This window comes from Pseudonaja textilis, chromosome 2, assembly GCF_049901715.1.
Source record: "Pseudonaja textilis isolate UNSWEBS1 chromosome 2, rPseTex1.2, whole genome shotgun sequence".
NCBI lineage: Eukaryota > Metazoa > Chordata > Lepidosauria > Squamata > Elapidae > Pseudonaja > Pseudonaja textilis.
In genome coordinates this window covers 74,118,336-74,134,858 of record NC_141991.1, presented here as the reverse complement: position 1 = coordinate 74,134,858, position 16,523 = coordinate 74,118,336, and the positions used below count along the sequence as shown (strand labels likewise).

The 16,523-nt window shown below is 37.0% G+C and overlaps 1 protein-coding gene across 17 annotated transcripts; it reads right to left on the bottom strand.

Moving 5' to 3' along the window:
• HNRNPH1 (heterogeneous nuclear ribonucleoprotein H1) lies at window positions 1–16,212 on the bottom strand. 17 transcript variants are annotated; one of them, XM_026696562.2, is made up of 15 exons: window positions 16,164–16,212; window positions 15,889–16,027; window positions 7,174–7,308; window positions 6,490–6,645; window positions 6,178–6,321; window positions 4,678–4,816; window positions 3,647–3,825; window positions 3,483–3,554; window positions 3,293–3,426; window positions 3,046–3,181; window positions 2,636–2,719; window positions 2,461–2,511; window positions 1,295–1,387; window positions 1,014–1,079; window positions 1–738 (listed from the first exon to the last, which is right to left on the bottom strand). In XM_026696562.2, exons 2-15 carry the CDS (start codon window positions 15,935–15,937, stop codon window positions 620–622), a joined length of 1,557 nt encoding a protein of 518 aa, XP_026552347.1. In that variant the 5' UTR covers window positions 15,938–16,027; window positions 16,164–16,212; the 3' UTR covers window positions 1–619. The 17 variants fall into 17 exon arrangements, with proteins under 17 accessions (XP_026552347.1, XP_026552349.1, XP_026552348.1 ...); XM_026696564.2 differs by having other exon boundaries at window positions 3,293–3,405; XM_026696563.2 differs by having other exon boundaries at window positions 7,174–7,302.
• Between the last annotated feature and the right edge of the window lie 311 nt (window positions 16,213–16,523).

Sequence of the window (16,523 nt, the reverse complement as noted above, 5' to 3'; positions counted from 1 at the left end):
TTTTTAAAAGGAAGTTTTATTTGAACAAGTTTCACTTAGCGCAATACACCTAAAAATAAATCACAACACAATGAAAGATTAAACCAAGGTCTCAGATGTCATCTGAACACTAAGACCAAAATCCTAAAAATAAGCTGTATTGCACCTCACATTTCCCTATTAACTTAAAAAGCGTAAATGTGCCTTACAAGATATTAAAAGAAAAAACTAGAACTAACATGCCAAAGGTTCACTTGAATTTCCAACACAGCTCCTATAACTTGTTTGTACAAAAAGCATGTTCCCGAACATGCACTGAAAACAGTGTTTGGTGTTATGTGGCATAAGAGCAACATTTAACATAATTGAAACAGCTTTAACCTAAATACACTTACTGCTCAAATACATTCCTACAACAAAAACTGGAAAAAGCTGAGAATTGTTTAACAGGAACTTCTTTACTGGACTTACACCCTAGATGAATGTTTCAGCATATTCAAAAATACTGAACCTGAATGTTTTAAAATGATCCTGATTTCACTTACAAGTAAAGCATAAATCACAAGCTTGTATTGCAAAACTGTTAAACTTAGTTTTTTGTTTTCTTAAAAAAATTGACAAAAAAAAATCAGGTGACAAGTTACATTCCCCAGCCACCACTCATGTTGGACATGTTAGACATTCCAGCCATGCCATTCACCCCCATGGATGCACGATTACCACTGCTGTAGTAGCTGCTGTTCATTGCACTCTGGTTACCTAGAGCAGATAACATATTATACAATTTAGTATAAAAGTGCAGTGCTATTTCTAAGGCAACATGCTCCTCCCAAGTTTCCCCTCTTAGATCGCCTTGCATAATCCTGTACTATTAAAAGACAAACTTCCTTCATGTCATTGTATGTTTTAAGATGTCTATAAAGCCAACTGCAGTTTCCCAGATTTTTGCAAAGCATAGAATAGAATCAAATCCTGGAACAGCTTCATGCCCTCCCTCTACTGCACAAAATAATACACATGACCACTTTACATACCATGAGATGCCAGAACTAGTTTCATGTGGTTTGGATCCAAATCTTGATCACTCGGCATTTGCCAAACTATTTTCAGATTTAAAAAAAAATCTATGCTCAATCAGGGCTCTCCATTGATCTTGCTCCTCTAGATTTTGATGTTCTAAAGCTAAAACCAAATACTTGGACAAACTCAAAATATCTACACTTCTTTGCTGAAGCATGACGACCCTCATATATATGGCTAAATAATTCAAATACAATTCTAAATAGCCTTCTAAAGAGTAATAAAAATATCTTACCATATCCACTCATGCTGCTTTGACCACCGTAGCCTCCTCCATAACCCCCACTTAACTGCTGGTTAGCTGGACCACCATAACTGGATTGGCTTCCTTTAAAGTTAAGAATATGTAAGTTAATTACTATCACTATATTTTATAAAGAGTATGAATTATAGTCCACTAAACAAGAAGTGTCATTCATTTGCCCTGAGGACTACATGGAACACAAATCTGTCTTCTTGTAGCAATACTTTATAAGCTACCCAGAGTCACTGAGAGCAAGCTAGGCAGCCATATAAGCTTTATTAATTAAATAAATACTACTTTGATTCTCTTCCTTCATACTCAGGGAAGACCTCTCTAGACCAGCATTCAAATTATTTACTTTTGTGGCTTCTAAATTCATTATTGCTAGCTGGTCAATTTGTAAGGAAAGTGATTTTATTGTTCTCTGATTACATAGTACATTAATTTTCAGAAACATTACTTTACCTTCATCTCAAGTGAATTGGCTAAATATTAAGTGGTGTCCGGAAATAAAGAGATTTACATGTTCTGGGGCTTGCATTGCTAAAACACACTGTACTGTATTTGGCACTTGAAACAAGGAAAACAAAAACAACATCTGCTTACATCACCACTAATTCCTCTGCTTGTAATCTACATCAAAATAGCAAAATAGCAAAAATACAAAACGTAGCTGATCATAGTTCTAATTAAAAACTCACTTTTAATTCACAGTTGAAAATATGAATTTTAGTTTTCTTAACCTTATTTGGCAAAAAAAAAAATCATTCTGCAAAGTGCTATAAAAATAGCACATACCCTTTACACCACATGAAATCACTAAGAATTTCCATAAGCAAATTCAGCATGTGAAATTGTTCTATGCAGCACTAAAAGTATATGCTGAAAATCAAATAGATCTAGGAATTTAATAGGACATTACTAAAATGAATATGCTATAAGTAATAGCTGCCAATTCTACCTTTTATCCTAAATTCTTAATTCAAAAAGGAAGTAGCAACATTACTTCTCTTGTGATGGGTGGCAATATAAATTCGATAAATACCAACATTCCCCACTATTATTACCACTCTCCAATCTAGAACCATTCTTTGCTCCATTCATACAGAGACAATATTTAACTTAATTGTCGGAATGTGTATGTAAAAGTTGCATACCTGCCAATGTGTTAGTGTTCCAATCTTGAACTACCCCTTCGGTTTCCTTGACTGTGATTAAAACAAAGCTGAATTTCAATTTCAAGTAATTTAGAACAAACAGGAACTACATAAAATCAGCCAATTTTGTTAAATATCAGCAGCACTAATGTGAAACTAAATTGTTTACACCTACCCATTGCTCCCATCATTTGACTTCCATATGCACCACCACTTCCTCCAGCTGTAGAATTCAAGAAGAGTTCTACATATCTGTGTTCTGTGAAAACACAAAGACAATGCACTGAGCTTACACAAGACCATCAAATTTTCAGTGAAGACCTAAGTAACATTAGGTATTTCAATGCAAATATATTGCTCAATTATTAAGAAATACAATAATTTATTCTGCTATCTAATGTTGATAAAATGGTGTAATGCTGTAGACATCAGGGATGTCAAACCTGATCGCATTGCACACCGTGACATATCGCGATATTTTTTGCCTTGTGGAGTCAGGGTGGGCGTGGCGTGTACCAGCCCAGGCATGGCCTGTACAGGCCGGCCAGTTTAACAGGCCTGCTGTATATCAAGCATGCAACTTACGCATATTTGCTTTGTCTTTCGACATTGCAGCAACGGCATCCTCATGAGTAGCAAACTCAACATCCGCCTCTCCAGTGACTCTGCCATCGGGTCCAATTTCAATGTGTACTCTTACCGGATTAAGAGGCGAAAAGAACTAAATAATGAACATCATATGGAAGCTGTCAGTCCATGAAAAATTCTCATACATTAACAATTAGTTTATTGTGATTCAATTAATGGAACAAAATCAAAAAAATGTACTTACATTATAAATATCATTCTCAGTAGCTCTGTACGGTAATCCTCTCATATGTACACAATGACCAGTTGTACTTTGGAAAGTAGAGGATCCATCACCGTATCTATGATCTGACATTCCTGCAGAAAGAAGAGTCCACTCTAAATCTTTTGTATGTATACTATGTTTCTTCATTGCCCGTATAAAGAATACTTACCTCTTCCAAACCTATCAGATCCAAAGCCATAGCCATCATTATATCCATTGTAGTCATCATAGCCACCATAGCCTACAAACCATAATTCAACATTTATTGAAATGAACCAAATACTGCACTCATTATAGGCAATTTGTAGAGTAAAAAAAGCTGTGCTTCCTTACCTCCACCATAAGCACCACGTCTCATTCTTTCAAAACCACTGCCTCTACCAAGGCTGTTATAGCCTCTTCCCACACCTGGCCGGTCATAAGGACCAGGCCGCTGCATGGCCATTAATTTGCGAGGAGGGTCATAGTGAGTGCGCACTTCTGCTCTGCTACTCTTGAAAATTTCAATGTACCTAGAAGGTTTACATACATAAAAATAGTTCAGGGTTTTTTTTTTATAAACACACAAAATTACAAAAGATAGTACATTTAAAACCCTGCAGCCTTGGAACTGACAATTATAGGCCAGTTTTTCCTAAGAATTATCCAAGGCTAATTTTAAAAAAATAGTTTGAAGTATGTGCTAATTAAGCTATCCCAACCTTAAGGGTTAATGACAGCAAACAGTCAAAATATGCTCTGGAGGGAAACATGTCCACTCAACAGGACCCATGTTTTGCTCATATGGCAATTGAGAGGAGGGCTAAAAAACTAGCCTCCGCCAGAATTTTAACCCATCAATACATTACAACAAGCTTTATGTGCTCACAAGACCTATGCATTTGCATAGCAAATTAGCATAGGCAAAAGATGCATGCTTTAATTAGTCACAAAATTTAGAATAACCCTTTGTGACATTTTTGAAAGTTAATTCTTTTATGTGAAAATTACACAAGAAAATGTTACATCATTGTATAGAACAAGTTTAGTAATCACATTTTCTTATGGTAATAAAAGGCTATGTGTATTTAGAACTAGAGGCATAATTGGTGCTATTAAGGAAATGTAAAGCCATAATCTCTCAACTTCTGTAAATAACTTTAAACTAAATCAGAATTAACAGGATAACGTGAAATAGGGAAGAGCAAAACAAGCACATCAGCCAGTCTGCACATGAATTATAAGAAAGTAATATTTATGAAAACAAAGGAGGTGTTAGAATATGAAAGTATATTGTAAAGTGAGCACTTAAGAAGAGAGAATATGGATTTAACAACAGTTTACCATAAGAAGAGCGACATATCCAACCAACCATCCATCCCCACCTGTGCCCTATTCTTTCCTTGTGTTTCTTTAGAGCCTTTTCAGCTATTTCCTGTGAAGCAAACTGCACGAAGGCCTCCCCCGTACTCCTCCCCTGGAAGTCCACCGGCAATGTTATCCCATTTGGCACGATTTCCAACCCTTCAACCCAAGGACAAATAACCCCAGTAGGGGGTAATATTAACATCACGAGCCCAATCAAGATTTTCTTATAGCTTTAAAAATATACCAGAAGTTATACTTTATATTTAGAATCAGTATACCGTAGTATTAACTCTATAACAGAAACATGTCAATATAAATGCAGCAAATATAACATTCTTAACTTATCCCGCTTGCATACAGCCATATTTCTGCAGCTTTAATAACAATATTCTCTCAAATTAATGCAGGATATGCTAAGAAAAGCAATATTCCATTTTTATATAAACAAATTACAATTTTCAATTAAAATTAAAGCAAAGCAAGAATAATTCTACAAATCAGAATACATAATTCAAAGATAGCTATGTAAAATATTTCACAGTTCTAAAATAACAATTTGTATCATATTATTTCAAGTAACTAAAAATGTAAACATTTTTTAAGGTTTGTAGCAAAATCTTTAGAACAGACATTTTTCAATTAAATCTGAAGTTAATGCAAGTTGATCTCATATTTCAGAAATACATTTAAGATTCTTTGGACTACTGGTGCATTCAGAACATTTAAATGTAAAGCTAATTTTTATATTTCTTTTACTCTTAATTTTTGCTATATAAATGCATGAACTTTTAAGTCAATTTTATACAAACTATAAAGACATTGCAAAACATGAAACCAGTCCTTTGTACAAACATAGAAAAATAATTTTATGTATTGATATTTAATGCCAGAGAAAATGTTCGATTTCTTATTTTAGAGTAGATAAATGTAAACAAAGTCTACGTCAAAAAGAAAATTTCAAAATATTAGCTCTGCAAATATATCTTTAGCACATAGCAGAGATTATATCAAAACAAAAATTTAATACAAATGTTTATACAACATATTATTTTATTCTCACTTCCCCACCCATCTCCCCTCCTCCCACATTGTAAACACTTCATCTGATTAAAACTTCTGAAAAATCTTTGATAATCCTTGATATTTTGGTATATTAACATCCAAAGTTGGGCACTAAAATGTTTTCCACTTTCAGCCAATTTAAAAATCAACAGTTTAATTAGAGACTCGGGTCAATTTTAATAAGCATTTAAAATAATTGTCTTAGAGTTAAACAATTAAAGTAATAATTTTTCCTCCAATCTATCATCAAACAAGAATTAGGTTTTACTAAATATTTCAAATTATAGTTCAAGTTTTTGTCTTTCTGAACACTTAAAAGAACCATTCAATATTAAAAGTGTAATAAGCATGATCATGGTTTACTTTATTACTAAATTAATACTTGGCATTATTTCAGAACCACTAAATTCTAATCTTTACCCATACTTACAGCTAGGACTTAGTACCCCACATACCTGAGAAAAACTGAACAATTTCTTCCTTGCTACAACCAAATGGAAGTCCTCTAAGACGTACAAAACCATCATTAGCAGTATCAGGGCTGTTAGGACCAGTATGCTTCAGAACCCAATCCATTTCAACGTTGTTTGACTTGAAGACTGCAAGAGGCACTTAGAATTAATGAATTCTGGAATCTGGCATAAAACGGCTAATGCACGACAATCATTTGGAGAACAGGATTACATTTATACACACATAAAAAATATTCATGCATCTAAATTCCACCCAAAATAACTGATCAGTTACTATGTCAATTTAATCCAAACCTTCAACATATCTGTGTCCCATTGTTTCTCTGTCTTTTTTCAATGCCAATTTCACATCTTCTTCTGTTTCCAATTCAACAAATGCTTCTCCACTTGGTCTTCCTTCTCTTGTGTAGATAAAACGGACCCCTGAAGATCCATTTAATATTTTGCATTCTAAGAAAAAGTGAAGTGAGTTAAAAACACAAGGAGACTTCTAGCAAAAGTCAAATGTATGTAACTATGTTTCTTAAGGCTATTATCCAAACCATAAAACTGGAAACAAATTAAGCAAAAAATAATTGTCAAATAATTAATTCTAAAATAGGAAGAGGAAAAGATACCATTTACAGTGTCTATTACAGGCTACATACATAACATAAATTAACAATTTAATTCAGTGAGGAAAGAAGATTCTAATTAACAAGGTAATAGGCACAACCCATACAAAGTATTGTTATCAAGATGCTCAAAACAGGAATTTCCTTCTCACCACGGGAGGTATACTCAGAACCACCACAATCTATTACTTCCCTAAAATTATGTCACCACCCAACATAATGCAATAATTATACAAGGAAAAAGGAATATTTCACATTTTACCGGACCTGAAAAGGAAAACTCACAACCGGAAATACCCAGCTGCTCCGGGAAAAGGAAAGCTTTATTGTACGGTTTAGCCAGAACGAGAGCCAGAAAACTTACCGGAGAAAAATCTTTGCACTTCATCTGCGGAGCAGGACCAGGGCAATCCCCGCACTTTTACGACATAACCCTCACCGCCTTCCGTGTTCAACATCATGCTAGATGTGAGGGTAGTCTCAGTTTCGCCTTCTGTTGCTAGGGGCAGACAAAAACGTCGCCACACTGAGTGGGGTAGAAATTTCGCAACCCGGCCCATATAATGCCCCCCCCCCCAGACTTCGCGTTTGCCCATCTCCGCTTTTCCAATGCCTACCCCACGTACACATGGCGACCGATATCCTCGTCCAGGACACTGGAGACGGTTTGAAGAGTCACTTCACCTCTCCAAACACAGAAAGCCGGGCGGCTGTAGCGGTACGCGCTGCGTTCTTAGGAAATGGCGGCGAAAGAGTAATGCGTTTCCGCTCGGCCAGGCCCTAGTGCCGCTTTCACCTCAAAAAACGCGCTTCGACTGCCGCTAGTAACCTGAAGAGAACAACCGGCTGAAGAGATGGATCCCAAATTCGGAAGTTCTTCGAACTAGTCTCCAACCAACAAATTACTAAACTAAAAGTAAGCTCACCTTCTTCTAAGTCGGCCGCGGCGTGGCTGAAAATGGAGCCCAAAACGCACGCGCGTATATTACCTCCCACAGTGCGCATGCGTCCTGAGGATTGTTTCTTCCCTTTCTCCCCCCCCTTCTTTAAGCGTCACCCCACCCTCTACAGCACAAATCCGAAAGCGATTTTATTGAGAAAGAAAGTCCTACTGGATATAATTCGAAATAAAACTTCCCCGGAATTAAACTAGAGTCGCCTTCACTTTGTATGTGCTCGTTCCTGCAATCATCCTCGTTCCCACTGCGGGGAGCCTACCGGACAGAGGAAAAACCACTCGCACAGCTGAAGACAAAGCCCGCCACGTTTTTATCCTAAACTAAAATTTTGTACTCTCCGCTGCTCAATTAAGAAACGCATCCACAGCCTTTCATCAAAACTGCGTTTTAGCTTTTCATTTTAACCTCAGCTTAAATCAAGTTTTTAACACATTTGAGCCAATCGCTAACTTCTCAGAATAGGAAAGTGTCAATCGCGAGACTTCGCAACTACGACCACACAAAACTTTAAAAAAATGGATTCATTAAGCACACGCAACGAATTTTAGACTTTCAAATACCTTCAACACTGCGCTCAAAACGTAGCCTATACGGCGTATGCAGAAGGCTTTGATCCTCCAGAGAAAAATTGCTAAAAGTACATAGAAACGTGGGGAAAATGGCGGCTCTATAAAACGACACTTCAAGAAATGGGCGGCGACTTGAAGTTTACTCAAATCCGCATCTAAGATACGGTGACGGCTGAGAGGCTAGGAAGCGGGAACCGAAGGCAAAAAGTTCTCTGTGACCAAAACAAGAGGAGGGTTGGCTGTGCCGTTACAGATTGGGCGAGTAGAAGCACCATTCTTGAAGGGGTGAAGGCGGCACTAGAGACAAAGGCCTTAATCCTTCCCGCCAAACGACACTGCCCGAGTCTTAACTCCCTGAACTTCAGCTTTCAAAACCGCTTGAAAAAAGGCCTCAATTGCATGAAATAATAGGTAAGTAGTTTCGCACTTTATAATAGTGGTTTATTATCTTCTAGAATCTAGGCCAAACATCATATCTATTTATTTATTAGCTAATCCTACAAATGAAGTCCTGCTTAGGTTAGTACTGCAACATGGGGTCCACTAAATATTTTTCTTGAGATCCAGATTAATTGACCTGTTAAGACTGAGCATCACAATTCTTCCCTACCTTACCACGACCCAAATAAAACATGCAAGCACTAAATAGCTAGTTCAGATTGGGTGGACTTTAAAAAATGTTTTCTAATTATTAACAGGTCACAAATTTACTAAGAAAAAAAAAAATCACGGAAAAAATTGAAGTGTGTTCCAAAAGCTTTTTATATTGTAAATTGACCATATTTTTTAACACCAACATCACTAAGTGCAAGGATAGGCGTTATAAAAATGTATTTGGATCAGAAAAATCTTGAATTCCTGTCATGTCTTCCACCCCAACTTCCACTCAAGCAGCATTGCAATTACAGTATTAACCTCTTGGAAACTGCCAATTCTCAATATCATGGTTATCCCAAAGGTACTTTTTTAAAAGGCAACTGGACTTTGTTTTTCCTTGAAGACATTTTGCTTCGCATCCAAGAAGAAAAAGCACCTTTGGGACTACAGTTGTTCAATTATGGTGAACATTCAAACATCTTAAGTTGAGTATCATTTTTTTTTAGTTTATTTTTCATTGCACCTCTTACAACAAAATCAAACACCATCTTCAGTGCGTGTCATGACCCTGAAAATAAATAAACATACATCCTTCACCCTCCACACATTGAATGAACCCCCCCCCACACACACACACACACTGCATCAATACTGCACTATACAGCAGAATTCAAATAGCTACTGCCCTGGGTTAGAAGCTGTTTTTCAGCCTATTTGTTTGTTTTTATGTACTGTCTGCCAGATGGTAATAGTTCAAAAAAGGGTTCCCAGGATGAGATGGATCTTTGAGAATGTTTTGAACTTTCTTAAGGCAGCAGGAGCTATAAAGCTCCTCCAAAGAGGGGAGAACGCAACCAGTAACTGAAATGAGAATGGGGCTAAAGATCAATTCCTAAAATTCAACCCAACATGAATTTCAGGATTAGGCATTGCCACACATGAATTGCTCAAGTCTAGATATAATAATTTAAATAATTTTATGTAGCACCTTAACATTGCATTTATTTTGCTTCATATAACTTAACAGAAACAGGTTTTAATTGTGCTATATGTATGTTTGCAAAACCCTGCAGTTTTCTTGGTAAGGTTTTTCAAAAGTAATTTTTCCATTAGCTCTTTCCTAGAGCTGAGTGGGAATGACTTGTCCAAGGTCACGCAGTTGGCTAATTAGAATCATGGTCTCCTTGTTTCTACTCTGGTGCCAATACTCTGGTGCCAAACTGACTCTCTACTTCAGAAAACAGTTTTGCTAAATACCAACATGAAGTCCAATCCATCTGGAAAGGTAGGTTCAGGAAGCACCTTTATTCATCACCTATTTAGGTCTCACCTTTATTATTTTTATAAATAACTCAAAGCAGCAAACATATCAAACACATCTTCCTCCTCCTATTCTCCCCACAATAACCATACTGTGAGGTGGTTGGGCTGAGAGAGAGAGAGAGAGTGACCCAAAGTAAGCCAGCTGGCTTTCATGGCCAAAACTTAATTTCAACTCATGGCTCTATCAAATTCGTGGCTCACAGAATGCATCATACGCTCGCCATGCCCACACCCAGTTTAGCAAAGGTGGAAACGGTCATGTCACATGACGCCACGAGTTTGACACCCCTGCACTAGACCAACGATTTACTTGACTTGACATAGGGAGAAATCTAAAAAATATATTTTAATATTACAATACATACTTGCATTGATTTTATTTAAGGTATGCGTTTGCTCTCAATTCATTTGAATCAGGAGACATCACTGAAACAGTGGCAATTTATCAGGACTGGCTTACCTGGCTATTGAAACAGTTCTGAGTCTGATTTAGAATTTAGATGGAATTATTTATCTCCATACAATTCCTGAGATATGATTCCTTCTGCCAAAACTGGTTATGATTTTAAATGTATTACTGATAACAAATTGAGATTACAGCCATAACATTTAGATAATATAGACTACAGTCTGAGGACAACTGAAAGATTTAAGCATACTTGAAACTTTCAAACTCGCAAGCTCTTGAAGTTAAATCTTTCAAAACTATATACAAACCAGAATATATATATACATTGGCAGAGATCCCATTGAGGCACAAAGTTAGGATCTTATATTCTATCAATCTAGATGCAGCCACTTCCCAAGTTGAATTAACCACAAAACAAAATAATTGAATATACCGATATGCATAGCAAGTTTTCATTTCGCCACATAATATATCTATCTACCTGTATTATACATAGATCATAACCATCTTCCAATTTAAAGTTGTTTGGAGAGTGGGAGTAGGATACAAATGAAATATAACATATATATCCCTAGTCAATTATTTTGTTTCCCCTTTCTATCACATTAAATTATAATTTGGTGATAACCTTATAGTTGAGATTGTATCTTGACCTTCATACAAGTTCCAAATCACCATCTTGCTACAGCAACACATTTTCTTAATTCAACTGATACACATTTAGAGAATATCTTAATTTTAGGTATATAGGCACAAAATTGATTATTGCTTACAGCAATTGAAGTCCTGACAAATCTAAACCCTAGACTCGTCTTTTGATGGTTCTGATGTCAAGATTCCATATACTGTACATACTCACTGTTGCCAGGAAACAACAATGGAGACTCAGTTAAGAGATTCTGATGTTGATTTAAACATTTAAAGTAAATATTGCTATTAAAATGGAAATTTCAATACTTAGCCTAGTTTGACTCTTATATTATCAGTAGATGTTAAATGCCAAGGTATCTGCAATCTATTCACTGATCAATCTAATTAATTAAATATTAAGGCTGCAATCCTAAATTTGTACTTAAGCAAATTCATCCACAATTTCAATTAGATTCTATTTTCAAATGTACATACTTTATTCCAAAGGTGCTTTTTCAAGAGCAACTGGACTTTCTGGTTTTTCAGAAAGACATTTCAATTCTCATCCAAAAAGCTTCAGTTCTAACTGGATGGTGGGGATTTATATTCATTGCAGACAGCTGAACACTTGCATTCTTTTACAGAGGTTGAACCAGTTGGAGGTTTGTCAGTTTCCTCAGGATCACCCAAGTACTAGTGCAAATGAATGTGGAACCTTCTTGGAACTGTTGAAAGGACTGTGTTCCTGTGATCTGCAGAAATAATTTGTGCTTCAGTTTGAGATGCAGACAACAGCCTGTGCCTGTGCTCACCAGTGAAGACACAGGGCAGAAAACATCCTGCAGAAAGCACAACTCCACAACATAGTTCTTTCAACTGTTCCAAGAAGGCTCCACACCCATTTGCACTACTCAGGTAACCCTGAGGCTATAGATAAACCTCCAAGTGGACTTTCTAAAAGAATGCAAATGACCAGCTGCCTACAAGGAATATAAATCCTTCCATTCCCCACCATCTAATCAGCTGAAGAAGCTTCTTGAATGAAAAGTGAAACATCTTCAAAGAAAAACAAGAATGTCCAGTTGCCTCTTGAAAAAGCATCTTTGGGACAACCATGACTGAGAATCTCCATAGACAAATATGCTTTATTATTAGGCAATATAGAAATGCATGAAGTCACTATAGCATAAAGGGAGAAAAAAAAAAGGAATTCAACTGGAATATCTGGAAAATTTTCACGTGAAATCTGGCTTTATGAGGACAATGAGGTATACATCTCTTGCTACTTAGACACCTTAATGCTAGAAAAAATAAATTAAAAATCCTTCAGAGAAGAATGTAATCATGTATTTGAATATTACATATTTAAGGTTAGTTCTCTTTAATGCCACTTTCTAAGGAATATAAATTATATATTACAGTGTCATAAATGTTCATATACTCATGAATCTTTAAAGATTCAAAAACAGATGCATTCAGTGGTTTATAACAGCAGATGTTAGTAATGTCTGGTTGAATTTTAATCAAGCTTCAGTGTATGTAAAACTCTTCAAGGCTACGACAATTTTAAGAGTAAAGTAAAATACAGACACAAGAAATATTTTCTAATTTTTTGAATGTAACTTTCTGAAAATTACAAATTCTATGAATGTTTATAAAGAACAAAGAGTAATATGTAGAAAAACATTTTTAAAGAGTTTAGGGAAAAATTCCAATATCATGAAACTGAGGTAAATACTACTATACTCAGACATGAAAAAAGTACTAACATACTTATCTGAGACAGTGCAATCCTAATTATTAATTGAAAAAAATAACAATTGAACTCAGGTGAAATACAATCTGATGTTCTTTTGGAGAATGGATTTTGACAACCTGAAAGGCATACCCATTTTGGTCTTAGATGTTAATGAAAATTTCAGAAACGATGCAATAAAACAAGAATACCAGTTAGAACAAGTAAGCATTATTTCTCCTTAATTTACAGTATCATTTTTAAACTCATTACTAAGGGCTCAGTTCATAACTTTGTAATGGGTTCCTATTCTTGGAATAATTTGTTTATCATGCCATGTTAAAATACATCTCATTTTGGAGCAGAATGATACATGAATAACCATAATAAATCACTTTGTATTTTATAGGCAACGAAACTTCAAATATCTCAAGGCATTCCATCCTTTTCATTTTATAGCATTACTAGCAAATTCTTTTATAATCTGCACTATATTTTAATTATATTCTAAATTTTCATGTGAGTACCTTACCTATCTCCATTTCAAGAGATTATTTATAAATGTATCTATATGACCAACAGTAAGCAGATGCTTTTAGAGTTTTTTGGAATTTGATGCAATTTGAAATGTTTGCAAATAGGTCCAAAGTAGAGGAAACCATCTTATGTCTTCTATAACAGTTTCTTTTACATAGAGATATATTAACAAACTTAAACTTTTATTGCAAATATACAATGTAATATTAAAAGTATATTACTGGAAATTTAAGAACAATAGTTTCTACTTCTCTTGTGAGTGTAGTACAGAAACAAAACAAAAGCATACTTATTAAATATGAGACCAGTTAACCAACTAATGAAGACACAGAACACTCTTTTGAATAGATTTTCTTATCTGACAATCAAACCAACTTTCAACTGGCTACTGACTACAGAAACAAAATTCTACCCTCAATATTCCCATTAATAAGCTTTACTATCTTGACTTGAGTACCTTTGTTTTCACAGATCAAGGCTTTTTTGACTGCTTAGCAAATGAACGTATTGTTTGGAGAACACACTAAGAAAACTATTTATCTAATGAGCACAAACTACTCATACTGATAATAGATCTCAACATGCACAAATTTTCAGTGAACAAATCCAATTGTTATCATTTTATATGTATTCAATAAAGATTTGTTAAGTACATCTTTACCTTTTTCATTAGGGCCAATCTAACAAATTTGCTTTGAAACTAATGCTACAAGTATGCTGTCAGCCATATTAATTCTATATTCAGTTTGTCATGGGCAAGTTGAGGAAGACAATTTCTCAGAAGGAAAAACTGTACTAATCCAGTATACTATTAAAGCATATTTAATCTAAATTCACAGATTTGCTTAATAACAATTGTGGTTTATTGTTGATTTAGAATATATGTACTTGTCCATTAGGGCTTAATGTTATGCCCAAACAAGACTGTTGTGGTTTATATAAAGAACCAAAGTTAAAATCCTAACCTGTCAAGAGATTCTTACAACTGATTAATGGCAGCTCACTACACTAATTTTAAGAGGCCAGCACAGCTCTTCCTCAGGTAACTGAAGGATAATACATTTTAGCCTCCACTATAGCATTCTTAATCCTTAAGACAATGGAAACTTTCACAAGATGCATTAAGATAACTTATTAAATTACCCCAAAATCGTACTTTGTATTGCTTTCAAATACATACTTTAGAGTTAAAATAGGAGACTAATACTAATTAGCAGTTGAAGTATTGTAATTCTCATTTAGAATTAGATAAATGTTGATTAATGTAATTAAAATAGAGCTTGATTCTATTTCTGAGGTGGGGAACTATGGCCCTTTTATAACTTATGGACTTCAACTCATGGCTGGTTCAGGAATTCTGGGAGCTGAAGTGCACAAGTCATAAAAGAGCCATAATTCCCCATCCCTGCTCTATTAAGAGCTTTAAAATAAAGGACCCCTTCTTGATATTAATTTGTACATTTTCTTACACAAGAATCTCGTTTTCCACAACAGTCAGCTTTAATGGCAACGTGGTTGCTCTGCTGGGAGCCTAGTGGGCTACCTTATACAGCTGGTTGACCTCGATAGTCCAGTAGAGCATTGCTTGTAAGGGAGTCCCATGATTCCGACTAAGCCATTACTACCATTACAGGGCCTAATTACGAACAGGGAAGTTCCGGGGGAGAGCGGAATATTTCGTTTCTTTGGGCGATACGATACATGAGAAGGCAGCTCAAAACAGACCTCGACCAAAGGGCGTTACATTGCGCAGTGGGACCTGAGCGAGATCCGTTCGCTCCGTTTTGTTATTGCCGTCGGTCACGTGTCCCGCTGCCTTCCATTTCGGAGATTTCCAACCTAACCACCGTTGCCGGTCTTCCCTCTATCCAGAGTTCCTTTACCACCTCTTTTTACTAAAATCCGGCAGAGAACAGAAGGCCGTATCGACCCTAGCCGCCACTTCCTTGCTGCAGCCGGCCAGTCGAGACCGCAGCGCGCCTTGAGGAAACACCCACGACAATGGCGGAGGCAGGACGTGGTCAAAAGAAAGGGCGGGGGAAGGGAAGGAATAGGCGCTCAGGATAATTGGGAGGGAAGCCCCCCCCCCGCCCCTTGCACTTTCTTTAAAAAGCCACGCGGGGCAATTTACCGACGCGGGAAGGGAATCCCTTTCGCCGGCCTCATGTTTGAGGAAATGAGACATCCGGCCTAAGTGTGGAAGCGAGGCCCCTCCCCCTCCCCGATCTGCGCCAACGCACGAAAACCCGCAGCAACGGCCTCAACCGTCGCTAGGCCGCAGATTCCTCCCTCCCTCCACTGCTCAGCGGCGCCCTCTCACCAAGGCCGGGGATTTCTGGGCCAGTCTCCTCGGTGTGACACGGATCCATCGCTTTTCCTCGTTGTCTCTTTTCTGCTTTGCGGCCCGGGACGATCAAGAATGATGCGAAGGGCGTCGAATAAATCAGTCAACTGGGATACTAAAACAATACCCGGAAGGTATGGAGAGGGTAAATCAACGGCGCCGCTACCGCGGCTTGCTGGGAAAGTCTCGGTTTCGACCGCCTAAGTTCCCCCCACAAGCCGCCCCAGAGCACCCTTCTCCCCGCCACTCACCGAGCGTCCGCGCGGCTGCTCTCCGCCTCTATAAATAACTCGTTCCCCCACTTGTAGACTTGTGACATCAGATTAAATAACCCCTCCCCATGTCCGTCCTCTGCAGCCAACCAATCGCCTGGTTACAAAGGCACCATTTTTCACCCCCTCTTTCTGGGTGCTGGAAAACAAGGGGAGCCGGAAAGGGGGGCGAATAATTTGGTTTCAAAAGCCCGCGACAGACCACCACTCTAGGAGGCTCTCCGGACCGGAAAGGAAATCTGACTAAATTCCAAAAGGCTGCCGTGCAAATAAACATATTGAGGATGAAACTACGAGCTTTGTTTCTTCATATTTTCCTGGAAAATCCATATTCAAAAA